Consider the following 12,787-nt stretch of genomic DNA (forward strand, 5'->3'; position numbering starts at 1 on the left):
TGGACCACATCTTCCTTATCCATTCGTCCGTTGAAGGGCATCTTGGTTCTTTCCACAGTTTGGCGACCGTGGCCATTGCTGCTATGAACATTGGGGTACAGATGGCCCTTCTTTTCACTCCATCTGTATCTTTGGGGTAAATACCCAGTAGTGCAATGGCAGGGTCATAGGGAAGCTCTATTTTTATTTTTATTTTTTTATTTTTTTTTTAAAGATTTTTATTCATTTATTTGACAGACAGAGATCACAAGTAGGCAGAGAGACAGGCAGAGAGAGAGGAGGAAGCAGGCTCCCCACTGAGCAGAGAGCCCGATGCGGGGCTCGATCCCAGAATCCCGGGATCATGACCTGAGCTGAAGGCAGAGGCTCCAACCCACTGAGCCACCCAGGTGCCCCGGGAAGCTCTATTTTTAATTTCTTGAGGAATCTCCACCCTGTTTTCCAAAGTGGCTGCACCAACTTGCATTCCCACCAACAGTGTAAGAGGGTTCCCCTTTCTCCACATCCTCTCCAACACATGTTGTTTCCTGTCTTGCTAATTTTGGCCATCCTAACTGGTGTAAGGTGGTATCTCAATGTGGTTTGAATTTGAATCTCCCTGATGGCTAGTGATGATGAACATTTTTTCATGTGTCTGATAGCCATTTGTATGTCTTCATTGGAGAAGTGTCTGTTCATATCTTCTGCCCATTTTTTGACATGATTATCTGTTTTGTGTGTGTTAAGTTTGAGGAGTTCTTTTAGATCCTGGATATCAACCTTTTTTTTTTTTAATATTTTAAAGATTTTATTAATTATTTGTCAGAGAGAGAGGGAGAGAGAGCAAGCACAGGCAGACAGAATGGCAGGCAGAGGCAGAGGGAGAAGCAGGCTCCCCGATGAGCAAGGAGACCGATGTGGGACTCGATCCCAAGACGCCGGGATCATGACCTGAGCCGAAGGCAGCTGCTTAACCAACTGAGCCACCCAGGCGTCCCTCAACCTTTTGTCTGTACCGTCATTTGCAAATATTTTCTCCCATTCCGTGGGTTGCCTCTTTGTTTTGTTGACTGTTTCCTTTGCTGTACGGAAGCTTTGGATCTTGATGAAGTCCCAAAAATTCATTCTCTAAGCAGAATATCTAAACACCTTTCCATTAGCAGAAAATATTTTTATACTATATATTTTTCTGGACTAATTTCACTTAAGGACAGTAAACAATAATTTTAGCATATCCTAGGACCCCACTGTTGCTAGAGATGTCTTTAGTGCTGAATATAAGTTAGCCCCCAAATTTTCAATAGCAACAACACGACTAGTGTTAATAGGACTTTAATAGCCTCCTCAAATAATTTCTGGGAGGCAGCAGGTATGAAACAATCAAGTAATGAACCAATCTGTTCTTTAAGAGCTGTAAGAATCAGTGATTCATTCATTCAGTATATTTATGCTGGGCATTCACTAGGAATTGGAAGATAGAGTGGCAAATTAGACAGGGGAATCTGTCTGATCTTATGGAACTTCCACTTGTCTGTGAGAAAGCAATAACCAGTAAACAAATAAGTGAACAAGTTAGTATCAGGTGTCAATACATGCTATGAAGAGATTAAAACAAGGAGCTGTAAAGAGTGAAATACAGGATGAGGAAGGGTTGGTGCATAGCTAATTTAGACTGGATGCCCAAGAAAAGCCTCATGAAGAGGTGACTTTGAAGCCAAGAATATAATGACAAGAAAGCAGTCCTGCATAGTTAGGTGGCAGAGCATTTCAGGCAGAGATAGCAGTAAGTACCAATGTTCTAAAGTGGGAACAAACTTGTATGGTCTAGGAATAAGGCCCACGTAGCTGAATGAGTATGAGTTAAGGGAAGAATTATAGAAGAGAAAGAGAGAGAAGTAGGGGGCCACATCACAAGGGATATGGTTAAAAAGTATTTTATTAAAGAGATAAGAGGAAGAAACCAGAGGGTTTTAAGTGACATACTCTAATTTATATTTCAGAAAGAAAGAAAGAACATTCTGGCTGATATGTGAGGAGCAGAACTGCACAGGATTAAGAGTGGGAGGGAGTTGGGGCGCCTGGGTGGCTCAGCAGGTTAAAGCCTCTGCCTTTGGCTCAGGTCATGATCTCAGGGTCCTGGGATCGAGCCCCACATCGGGCTCTGTGCTTGGCAGGGAGCCTGCTTCCCTTCCTCTCTCTGCCTGCTTGTGATCTCTGTCTGTCAAATAGATAAATAAAAAAATCTTAAAAAAAAAAAAAAAGAGTGGGATGGAGCAAGAAGAATGGTTCAGAGACTCCTGTAGTCAACCAGGTGAGGGATGATGAGATTTGAAGCATAGAAGCAATGGGGGTACACTACTTGGCAAACTTAGGATATGTTTTGGAGATAGTGCAGCTGGGGATTGGATATGGATCAGATGTAGGAATAAGAGAAAGGACAAAGTCAAAGATAACTTCTTGTCTTTTGACGAGACCAGTTGAGTGGATGGAAATTCCAGTTACACAGATGAAGAAGAATGGTCAGCGAGGGTGAATTTTGGAGGAGGGAATCCATCTCACCCCACTAGACACACAACTCTGTATATGGTAATGACTCCAAACTGGTTTCTGTTTTGTTTTGCTTTGTTTTGTTTTGTTTTGTTTTGTTTTGTTTTGTCTTAGAGGAGTAAGTGTGAGCCATGTTTGCTTTGGGATGAGAAATGAGTATCATTCCTTGCTAATGAGAGATAGGTGAGAAGTTAAAGAAGGACTGGTGGGTAAGGATTCTTTGCCTGTCAGTGCCTTGTTTTCCTTAGGACTAAACAAAGGCTTTCTTGCTTTCCTTAACTAACTATGTCCCTTTTTCTTTCCTGGCTCACATGCCCCAAAATAGTGACTGCTCCTTGGCACTGTGTAACACCCTAAATTCTGCTGAAAAATTTCTCTGGAAAAAGAGCACATGGAAGTAAGAGCTTATTGAAAGCATCAGTGAGGACAATAGGAATGTCAAAACAAGAACAGCTCAGCACCTCCTCATTAGTGGCCCTTGTCTAGGTCAATGAATGAGGTGTTACAGGGTTGTGGAAGAGACAGTAATATACTACACTATTTTTGGTTTGGCAAGAGGGAGGAATTGAATTTCTACTTCCTCCACTATATATAGATGTGGATTCTATATCTTATGTTTAGGTCACTATATTTCCAAAGAGTATGAACATTAGTGCTCCAGGCATTATCAGAGTTAAGCCAAGTTATGGAGAAAGGCAAGGGGAAGTGGAAAAAAAGAAGAATTTTCTTTTCAGGTTTCCCTAGGTTATTGGTTCTCAGAGGAAGGTCCCTGGAATGACAACACCAAACATCACGTGGGAATCAGTTAGAAATGCAAATTCTCAGTTCCACTCAAGGTCTACAGAAGCAGAAACTTTGAGGGTGAAACTCAGTACTATGTGTTTTAACAACTCCTTCAGGTGATTCAGATATATGCTAAAGTTTGGGAACTTTTGCCCTAGGTCATAGTGAAGAAGGTAGTCAGCCAAATTAAGTGGAATTAAAATACATAAATAAAATACAATAAAAATTTATATCACTCATCAGACAGTGAAAATATCTACACATATAGCAAAGATTCACACTGATGTTGTCTGGATTATGGTTTTATTTATTTTTATTTATTTTTTTTTTACTTATTTATCAGAGAGAAAGAGAGAGAGAGAGGGAGCACAAGCAGGGGAAGTGGCAGGCAGAGGGATAAGCAGGCTCCCTGCTGAGCAAGGAACCCTTGTGGGACTTGGGCCCAGGACCATGGATCATGACCTGACCCAAAGGCAGATGCTTAACTGACTGAGCCATCCTGGTGTCCCTAAATTATGGTTTTAATCAGCCACTTAAGGTATATCAGATTATTCAAGCTTTCTAGGTTGTCTTAAATGAATGTATATATATTTGGAAAAAAGAGACTGTCACTTTTGAAGTTGTAAATCTCACTGTTTTAGTAGTTTTTCTTCCTTACTGTAAGATGCTATTTATGAGATGCTTATATTGAAGCAAAATTGTTTTTAGTGATGGTCTTAGTGTTTTTCATTTTGCCTAAAGTATTTTCAGTTAAGAATATAAAAAAACCTTAGAATACTTTTTCCTATTATGCCTAGAATTTTTTTAAAGATTTTATTTGTTTATTTGTCAGAGACAGAGCACAAGTAGGTGGAGCAGCAGGCAAAGGGAGAAACAGGCTCTCCACTGAGGAGGGAGACTGATGTGACACTCGATCACAGGACCCTGGGATCATGAACTGAGCTGAAGACAGACACTTAAGTGAGCCACCCAGGCATACCCCTAATATGCCTAAATTTAAAAAATTTTTTTAAAAGTTAAAATTTTTATTATTTTTTAAATTAAAAAAAAAAGAAATATGGCAATAGCCACCTGTAAGTTAAAGGAATAGTTAACTTTTAGAGAGAAGAAATAATTCATTCATCAGTGAAAACATTTCTTTTTTTGGGGGGAAAAGACAATGCTAATTATTTTATTGTGTATTTGCATATCTATCTTCTACAGTCATCAAATGACAATAGTCAAGAGCTATTCAAAGATGATTTTTAAAATGTAAAAAAATGGTAAAGTAGAAAGTAAAAGGGGAAAAATAAAATAGCATTAGTGATACTAATAATACAGTGCTAGCATGACACTTCTGACAATTGATAAATGCATTATAAGGGTACTTTTCTGAAATTAAGAGAACATTAAGATGGTGGTGGTTATTGTGGAGGGCACGTATTGCATGGAGCACTGGGTGTGGTGCATAAACAACGAATTCTAGTACACCGAAAAGTAATTAAAAAAATTTAAATAAGAGAACATTAAGAACTGATACATACTAGAATATTTATATTCTACATTTTTACATGCAAGAGGCAGAAAATTATATTTAAAGATTTTATTTATTTATTTATTTGTCAGAGAGGAAGAGAGAGAGAGAGAGCACACAGGCAGGCAGAGGCAGAGAGAGAAGCAGGCTCCCTGCTGAGCAAGGAGCCGGATGCGGGACTCGATCCCAGGACCGTAGGATCATGACCTGAGCCGAAGGCAGCGGCTTAACCCACTGAGCCACCCAGGCATTCCATAAAATTATATTTAAACATATAGCCATATTAGGTATTCATGGTACAGGTTATATATAGATTATTAAAATCAAAAGGAAACCCTAGAAAACTATTTTTTGTCATTAATTTCAGCACTTTTTTCTCATAAATTTCATTAAAGTTACTGATGAGTAGTTTCTGTTCTGTATCTGATACAAATATTGCTAAGCAGTGATATTCTTTCATTTATAAATATTTATCAAGCACTTACTGTATTTTAGAGACTAATTAAGGCTCTGAGATATAGAAGTGAGCAGAAAGTAAAGGGCCTGTATTCACAGAGCTCAATATCCAGAGGGAAGTCAAATATGAACAATTAAATGAATACATAATGACATAATGACATGTGATAATAAAACATATTTGGAAAGTGAAGAAGTATGCTGTTTTAGAAAGATGATTAAGAAAAGTTTTGTTTAAAAATTTTTTTGTGTTGTTTTTTGAGGGAGAAACATAGGAGTACATACCTGAATAAAGTGTGTACTGGGGGCAATGAGATCCCTGATTACCTGGTAGATCATTCTAGGCAGAAGAAAGAACAGACCCTGAGGTTGAGATACAGTTGAGATTCTAAACATATTATGGAGGCCAAGATGGCTGGAATGGAGTAAGTAATGTGGAAGGTCAGAGCTCAGATAAAGAGCAAAGAGCAGGTTATATGAAGTCCTGAAGGACATGATGAAGAGTTTGACTTTGTTCTATGTACAATGGAACCCATACTTTGAGGTGAAGAGACTACAGTGGCATAAGAATGTAGTCAGAACCAGGGAGTTGACTACTACCACGGAGTCTCAATGGGTGACATTGGTGGCTGATGGTAGAGTTGTTAAGTGACTGGATTCAGGATATATTTTAAAGACCACGATATTTGATGTGTTGGGTATGAAAGAAGTGGAGAGTGACTTTTAGCATCTGGTGGATGAAGGAGCCATTTGGTGGTATGAGAGAGATGAGGGAAGAACAGGTTTGGGAGTGAGGAAAATCAAGAGGTCAGTAGTTAACATGTCCAGTGTCAAATGCCTTTTAGATATCCCAGTAGAGATGTCTAAGCCACATTTAGGCAATTTGTGTCTTGAGTTGAGACAGTGTATGTGATTATAGATGTTGGGAGATTGATAGAGTGTATGAGATGATGTAAAGTCAGTCTTAGACTCTATTTTTTTAATGAGTAAAAGAAAAATAGCAAAGTTACCAGCTAAGAGTGAGGGATAATGATATGTTGGATTTTAGGAAAACAGGAGAAAGTATGAAATAGAAACCTTAGAGTTGGGGGCAATAAATTTGACTAGGGATATGTTCAGGTTTGGTGAGAAACACTGAACGCCTACTTGAGGCTTGTGAAATTAAAATGAGACTGGTTGTGTTTATTTCCAGCCACATTTTAGATAGGTACAGGGATTGAACGGTAGAAAACTATATTAAGTCAGGGTTGAGGTTTCACCACTTAATTGGATGGAGTGCAAGAGGAGTAACTAAATGGAAGGTCTATATGAAGCAGGGTTTTACATGACACTCAAACCCTTATCTGAGGTTCCCAAATCCACAAAATCTGAAAACATAAAGCTTTTTCAATAGTTTGGTGCCTAGATTCAATTTGTAGGAAAACCTGCCTGGACCTGATGTGAAGTTATTTATGTTTTTTATTTATCCCATTTAATGTGGATATTCATACATTTGTTGCATAAAAAATAATATGCTTGAAAACAATGTATTTCCCCTAGTCTCAGCTGGAGGTATTCTATAATATATGATATGTAGTTCTGTGTGTGTATATTATAGGAGGTATCCTATATGACATGTATGTCTGTGTGTGTAGCTGTATATTTCCAAAATTAAAAAAAGCTACCCAAATTCTGCCTCAAACTCTTCTAATAAACTGAAGAGGAGAAGATACTTCCTAACTCATTCTATGGGGTCAGTATTACCCTGATACCAAAGCAAGATAAGGACAGTAAAACTACAGACCAATATTCCTGATGAATATTGATGAAAAAATCTTTAACAAAATACTAGCAAATAGAATTCAAGAGAACATTAAAGGATTATACAATATGATCAAGTAGGAATTATTCCTGGAATGCAAAGATGTTTCAACATACAAAAATCAAACAAAGTAATAACCACATTAACAGACTGAAGAGGGAAACCCCCCCACATGATCATCTCAATTAATGTAGAAAAAGCATTTGACAAAATTCAATACCTTTTCATGATCAAATCACTCACAAACTAGGAATAGATAGAAACTACTTCAACATAACAAAAACCATATATAAAAAACCCACAGCTAACCACATTATTAACAGTGAAAGACTGGAAGCTTTGCCTCTAATATAAGGAACAAGGCAAGATGCCACTCCACCACTGCTATTCAACACAGTACTGGAAGTCCGAGCCAGAGCAAATAGGCAAAAAAAAAAAAAAGAAATAAAAGGTATCTAAATTGGAAAGAAGAAGTAAAATGATCTCTGCTCATAGATGACATGATCTTACATGTAGAAAATTCTATAGATTCCACACAAAAGTATTAGAAGTAATAAATTTAGCAAAGTTGCAAGATACAGTATCAACACACAAAGGTCAGTTGCATTTCTATATACTAGCAATGAATAATCCTAAAAGAAAATTAAGGAAGCAATTCCATTTAAAACTGCATTAAAAAAATAAAGTACTTAGAGGGGTACCTGGGTGGCTTAGTCAGTTAAACATCTGCCTTTGGCTCAGGTCATGATCCTGGAGTCCCAGGATTGAGCCGGCACTGGGCCCCCTGCTTAGAAGGGAGTCTGTTTTTCCCTCTGTCTCTCACCCCACTTGTGTTTTCACTTTCTCTGTCTCTCTCTCAAATAAATAAAATCTTTTTTTAAAAATTTAAAAAAATTAAGTGCTTAGAAATAAACCTACCAAGGAGGCAAAAGACATACATTGAAAACTATATAAGTTTGCTAAGATAAATTAAAGAAGATAAAAACAAATAGAAAAAAATCAAGTGGGGGCGCCTGGGTGGCTCAGTGGGTTAAATCCTCTGCCTTCGGCTCAGGTCATGATCTCTGGGACCTGGGATTGAGCCCCGCATCGGGCTCTCTGCTCAGCGGGAGGCCTGCTTCCTCCTCTCTCTGCCTGCCTCTCTGCCTACTTGTGATCTCTCTGTCAAATAAATAAATAAATAAATCTTAAAAAAAAAAAAAAGAAAGATATCAAGTGTTCATGAAGTGGATGATTCAATATTGATAAAATGTTAATAGTACTCAAAGTGATTACAGATTCAATGCAATCCCTATCAAAATCCCAGTGGCATTTTCTTTTTTCAGAAATAGAAGAATTCCTCAAAATTCATTCAGAATTTGAGGGACTCTGACTAGCCAAAACAATCTTGAAAGATAAAAACAATGTTGTAGGTCTCACATTTCCTAATATCAAAATTTTTTTATAAAGCTACAGAAATTAAGACAGTGTAGTAATAGAATAAAGACAGACATGAAATAGAACAGAGAGCTAGGCAGTAAACCTTCATACACGGTCAAATGATCTTCAAGAAGAGTGCCAAGACCATTCCGTGGGGGGAAAGGACAGTCTTTGAACAAATTCGGCTGGGAAAATTGGATATCCACATACAAAATAATGAAATATACTATATATAAAAGTTAACTAAAAATGGGTTAAAGACCTAAATATAACACCTGAAACTATAAAAACTCCTAGAAGAGAACATAGAGAAACACTTTTTGATATTGGATTTGGTGATGATTTCCTGGATATGATACCAAAAGCATTGGCAAAAAAGTAAAAATAAACTGGGCTACATCAAAATTTAAAGCTTCCGTGTATCAAAGGGCACTATCAAGAGCATGAAAAGGCAACACATGGAAGGGAGAAAATATTGGCAATTTATATATCTGATAAGGGGTCAATATCTAGAATATATGCAGAACTCTTACAATTCAACAATAAAAGCCAAATGATTCTATTTAAAGGGGTACCTGGATGGCTCTTGATTTTGGCTCAGGTCATGATCTCAGGGTTGTAAAGAGTCCTGTGAGGGGCTCTGTGCTGGGCATGGATCCTGCTTAAGATTCTCTCTCTCCCTCTGCCCCTCCTCACCCCTGTGCACCCATGTACACATGCTCTCTCTCTCTCTCCATCTCTAAAAAAAAAAAAAATAAAAATAAATGGGCTGAGGACTTAGGAGACATTTCCTAAAGAAGATATAAATAACGAAAAAGCACATGAAAAGATGTTCAACATCACTAAAGAGGGGAGTGCAAATCAAAATGATTTTGATTTGAGATACCACCTCACACCCACTAGGATGGTTACTATAAAAAAAACCTACCAACCCAGCAACATAGAAAATCACAAGTGTTGGTAACAATGTGGAGAAATTAGACTCTTGTGTACTTATACCCAAAAGAATTGAAAGCAGGATATCAAGATAGTTGTATACCCATGTTCAGAATTATTCACAATAGCCAAAAGTTGTAAGCAACCCAGTGTCCATCAATGGTTAAATGTGTAAACAAAATGTGGCATATATATACAATGGAAAATTATTCAGCCTTAAAAAGGAAGGAAATTCTGACAAAAGAGGAAATTCTGACAAAAGGAAGGAAATTCTGAAAAAAAGACAAATAGTGCATGACTCTACTTCTATGAGATACTAAGAGTAATCAAATCATAGAACAGAAACTATAATGGTGGTTGCTGGGGCCTGCGAGGAGAGGAGCAGTGGAGAATTGTTTTGTGGGTGTAGAGTTTCAGTTTTTCAAGAAGAAAGAGTTCCAGAGATTGGTTGTACAACAACGTGGATGTACTGACACTAATGAACTGTACACTTAAAATAAAATAGTTATTTTATGTATATTTTACCACAATTAAACAAACAAAAAGACCCCCTGGATTCTGAAACACATTTGTTCCCAAGGTTTTGAAAAAGGAACTGTGTTCCAATAGTGTAACCATCAACTCTAAGCTAAGTAAGAAGGGAAATGATGTGAATGGAATGATGAACAATAAAAGGAGGACATGGATTTGAGGTCCTGGTGGGACTGAAGCATTGATGGAGTAACTTGGAAAGTACCAGATGGTCTTCAGAGACTTGGAGCTTAAACTTTTAATTTGGAAAAGACATAGTCCAGATTATGACCACGGGTGTAGACAGACGGTGCAGTTTTTAGAGCAAACAAATCTAAACAATGGGACTGAAAAGCTAGAATTCATGGACACCAAAATCTCTGAAAACCGGAGAGAAAGACCAAAAGCTACCTTTCTGTCCTCATCTCCTGTTATTCTCCCAAGGAAAATGTAGCGATAAGGAAAGGGAAGGATACCCACCATCCCAACTAGGATGAACATAATTGTGTTGTGGGAGAAAATGCTTGAGAATGCTTCAGGAGAAGATCTCAGGAGAAACCTAGATTTCAATCACAGAGAAGGGTAAGGTAATATTTGGAGAAGCATGACTCTAAGAGAGGTGATTAGAAAGAAAGTAAGGGTCCAGGGGATGAAGAAACCACCATTTTATAACCAAAGTCTTGGCCTTACTGTATATACGGCATGCAAAGCATTGCATTAGAAAAGATTGAAAGATACTTTCTTGCTTCTCTGGGCTTGGAGTTGGTTTGCAGCAACACAGCTAAATGCACCAAGAATGCTGAAATTATTGGAAAATATGAGACCTGTTATGGTGGCCTCCCTCAGAAGAATGGTGAAGAACACTGAAATAAGCCAGCACACCAAGTACATTTGCTCCTTCTTTGGCAAAACCAAGATGAACAGATGAGATATGGGGATCTGGCACTGACTGTTGTTCCTGTAGGAAAATGGTAGCTGGTGATACCTGGACCTATACCACCACTTCTGTCATCACAGTAAAGTCTGCCATCAGATGACTGAGGGAACTGAAAGACCAGTAGAAGCTCTACAATTTGAAACACTGCTAGCCTTAGCATACAACAACAAGATACTTTCTTACCCTTCATAAGCTCACGAAATCAAATTTAAGCAATATCAGAGACTTCACAAGGCTTAAAAAAAAATCAGAACCTTTTGTAAATTCCAAATTCCAGTAACTGTATTTGGTACATGGTAAGCGTTGTGTTGAATGAATGAAATTTGTAATACAAAGATCTTTTAAATCTGAATGGGCTTAGTTATTCTAATTTGTAAATTGGGGATAATAACTAGCCATTTAAATAACCAGTTGACATTCTTTACAGAAATGTTGGGAGGAATAAAATGATGCAAAGGGATTTCACAAAGACTAAAGTATTACCTAACTGGAAGATATGATTGTGAATATGAATTATGAATATAATGACATAAATCAAGGTACCAAAATGTGTGAAAAACATCTATCTACTGGAACAGGATATTTATCTCAAAAACAAGAAGAATGTGTCTGTCTAGGTGAAACACAGAGTGGAATTGAGGACTCTTGGAACTCTGGTGAAACTGCTCATTGCTGGGAGCTGGGCTACCTTTTCCTTGTTTTTGGAGTTTTCATTGTTGTTCTTGGTGGTGATTGTCAACACTATGTATAATAACTGTAGCCTAAATTTTATACTAGAAAAATATAATGGTTTAGCAAAATATTTACCTGTGTGGTGACATTTCTTTCCTTTTGCTTTTTACTATGCTTTTCTGCTTCAATATCTGCAATACATAAAAATTTTTATAAAATTGAAGGTATTTTCTTTTTAATATTTCACTAAATCACTTCTTACTAAAAAACTATTTAGTAAGTAGTAAGTATTTTTATTTATTAGATAAATAAAGTAACTATATTGTTTATAGTTAATAAATAACTATTAGAACTCATAAGATAACTATTTAGAGAACTATTAGATAACTATTAGATAACTAGATAACTATTTCTAGACAACTATTAGAACTCTTAGGAATAATAGTAGAAAGTAATTTAAATTTAAAGTTACCAGTAATGTTGTACAAAATAATTCCTTCATGGATAATTTTTCCGATGTAACTTGACATCAGACACAATCTAAATATTTATTGATTTTTTAAAAAAGATTTTATTTATTTATCTGACAGACAGAGATCACAAGTAGGCAGAGAGGCAGGCAGAGAGAGAGGGAAGCAGGCTTCCTGCTGAGCAGAGAGCCCAATGTGGGGCTCGATCCCAGGACCCTGGGACCATGACCTGAGCCAAAGGCAGAGGCTTTAACCCACTGAGCCACCCAGACGCCCCAATCTAAATACTTTAATCAAGCATCCTGAAATTCATTTAATATGAAAGAGTTCTACAAATAATAGACTAATTACAACAGCAGAAAACTTTCTGAGCTACAACTTAATTAAAATGTACCCATGTAAATAAATGTCATTTATTAATAAAGAATATTAAAACACAGAAAAAGAAATATAATCTTTTATATATTTATACATGGATTCATGTGTCAGAGATACTAAAAATTAATATAGTTGGATGATATAAATATCTGAGAAATGTAGACTAGTATGATTACATCAGATTTTGAAATATGAGAAAATTTTCATAAGCATTTTTTTTAAAGATTTTATTTATTTATTTGACAGAGATCACAAGTAGGCAGAGAAGCAGGCAGAGAGAGATAGGAGGAAGCAGACTCTCTGCTGAGCAGAGAGCCCGATGCGGGGCTCGATCCCAGGACCCTGGGATCATGACCTGAGCCGAAGGCAGAGGCTTTAACCCACTG

General features: G+C 37.1%; 1 protein-coding gene across 1 annotated transcript in view; it reads right to left on the reverse strand.

Annotated features, from left to right (window-relative positions):
• LOC111141898 (SEL1L2 ERAD E3 ligase adaptor subunit) overlaps positions 1-12,787 on the reverse strand; it is a 114,832-nt gene that overhangs the window by 74,823 nt on the left and 27,222 nt on the right. Inside the window, exon 3 of the mRNA XM_022494729.1 lies at positions 11,689-11,744. Within this exon, the coding sequence (XP_022350437.1) occupies positions 11,689-11,744 (56 nt within the window). The remainder of the gene's footprint in view (positions 1-11,688; positions 11,745-12,787) is intronic.

This window comes from Enhydra lutris, unplaced genomic scaffold (assembly GCF_002288905.1).
Source record: "Enhydra lutris kenyoni isolate GAN:26980312 unplaced genomic scaffold, ASM228890v2 scaffoldscaffold6, whole genome shotgun sequence".
Taxonomy (NCBI): Eukaryota; Metazoa; Chordata; class Mammalia; order Carnivora; family Mustelidae; genus Enhydra; species Enhydra lutris.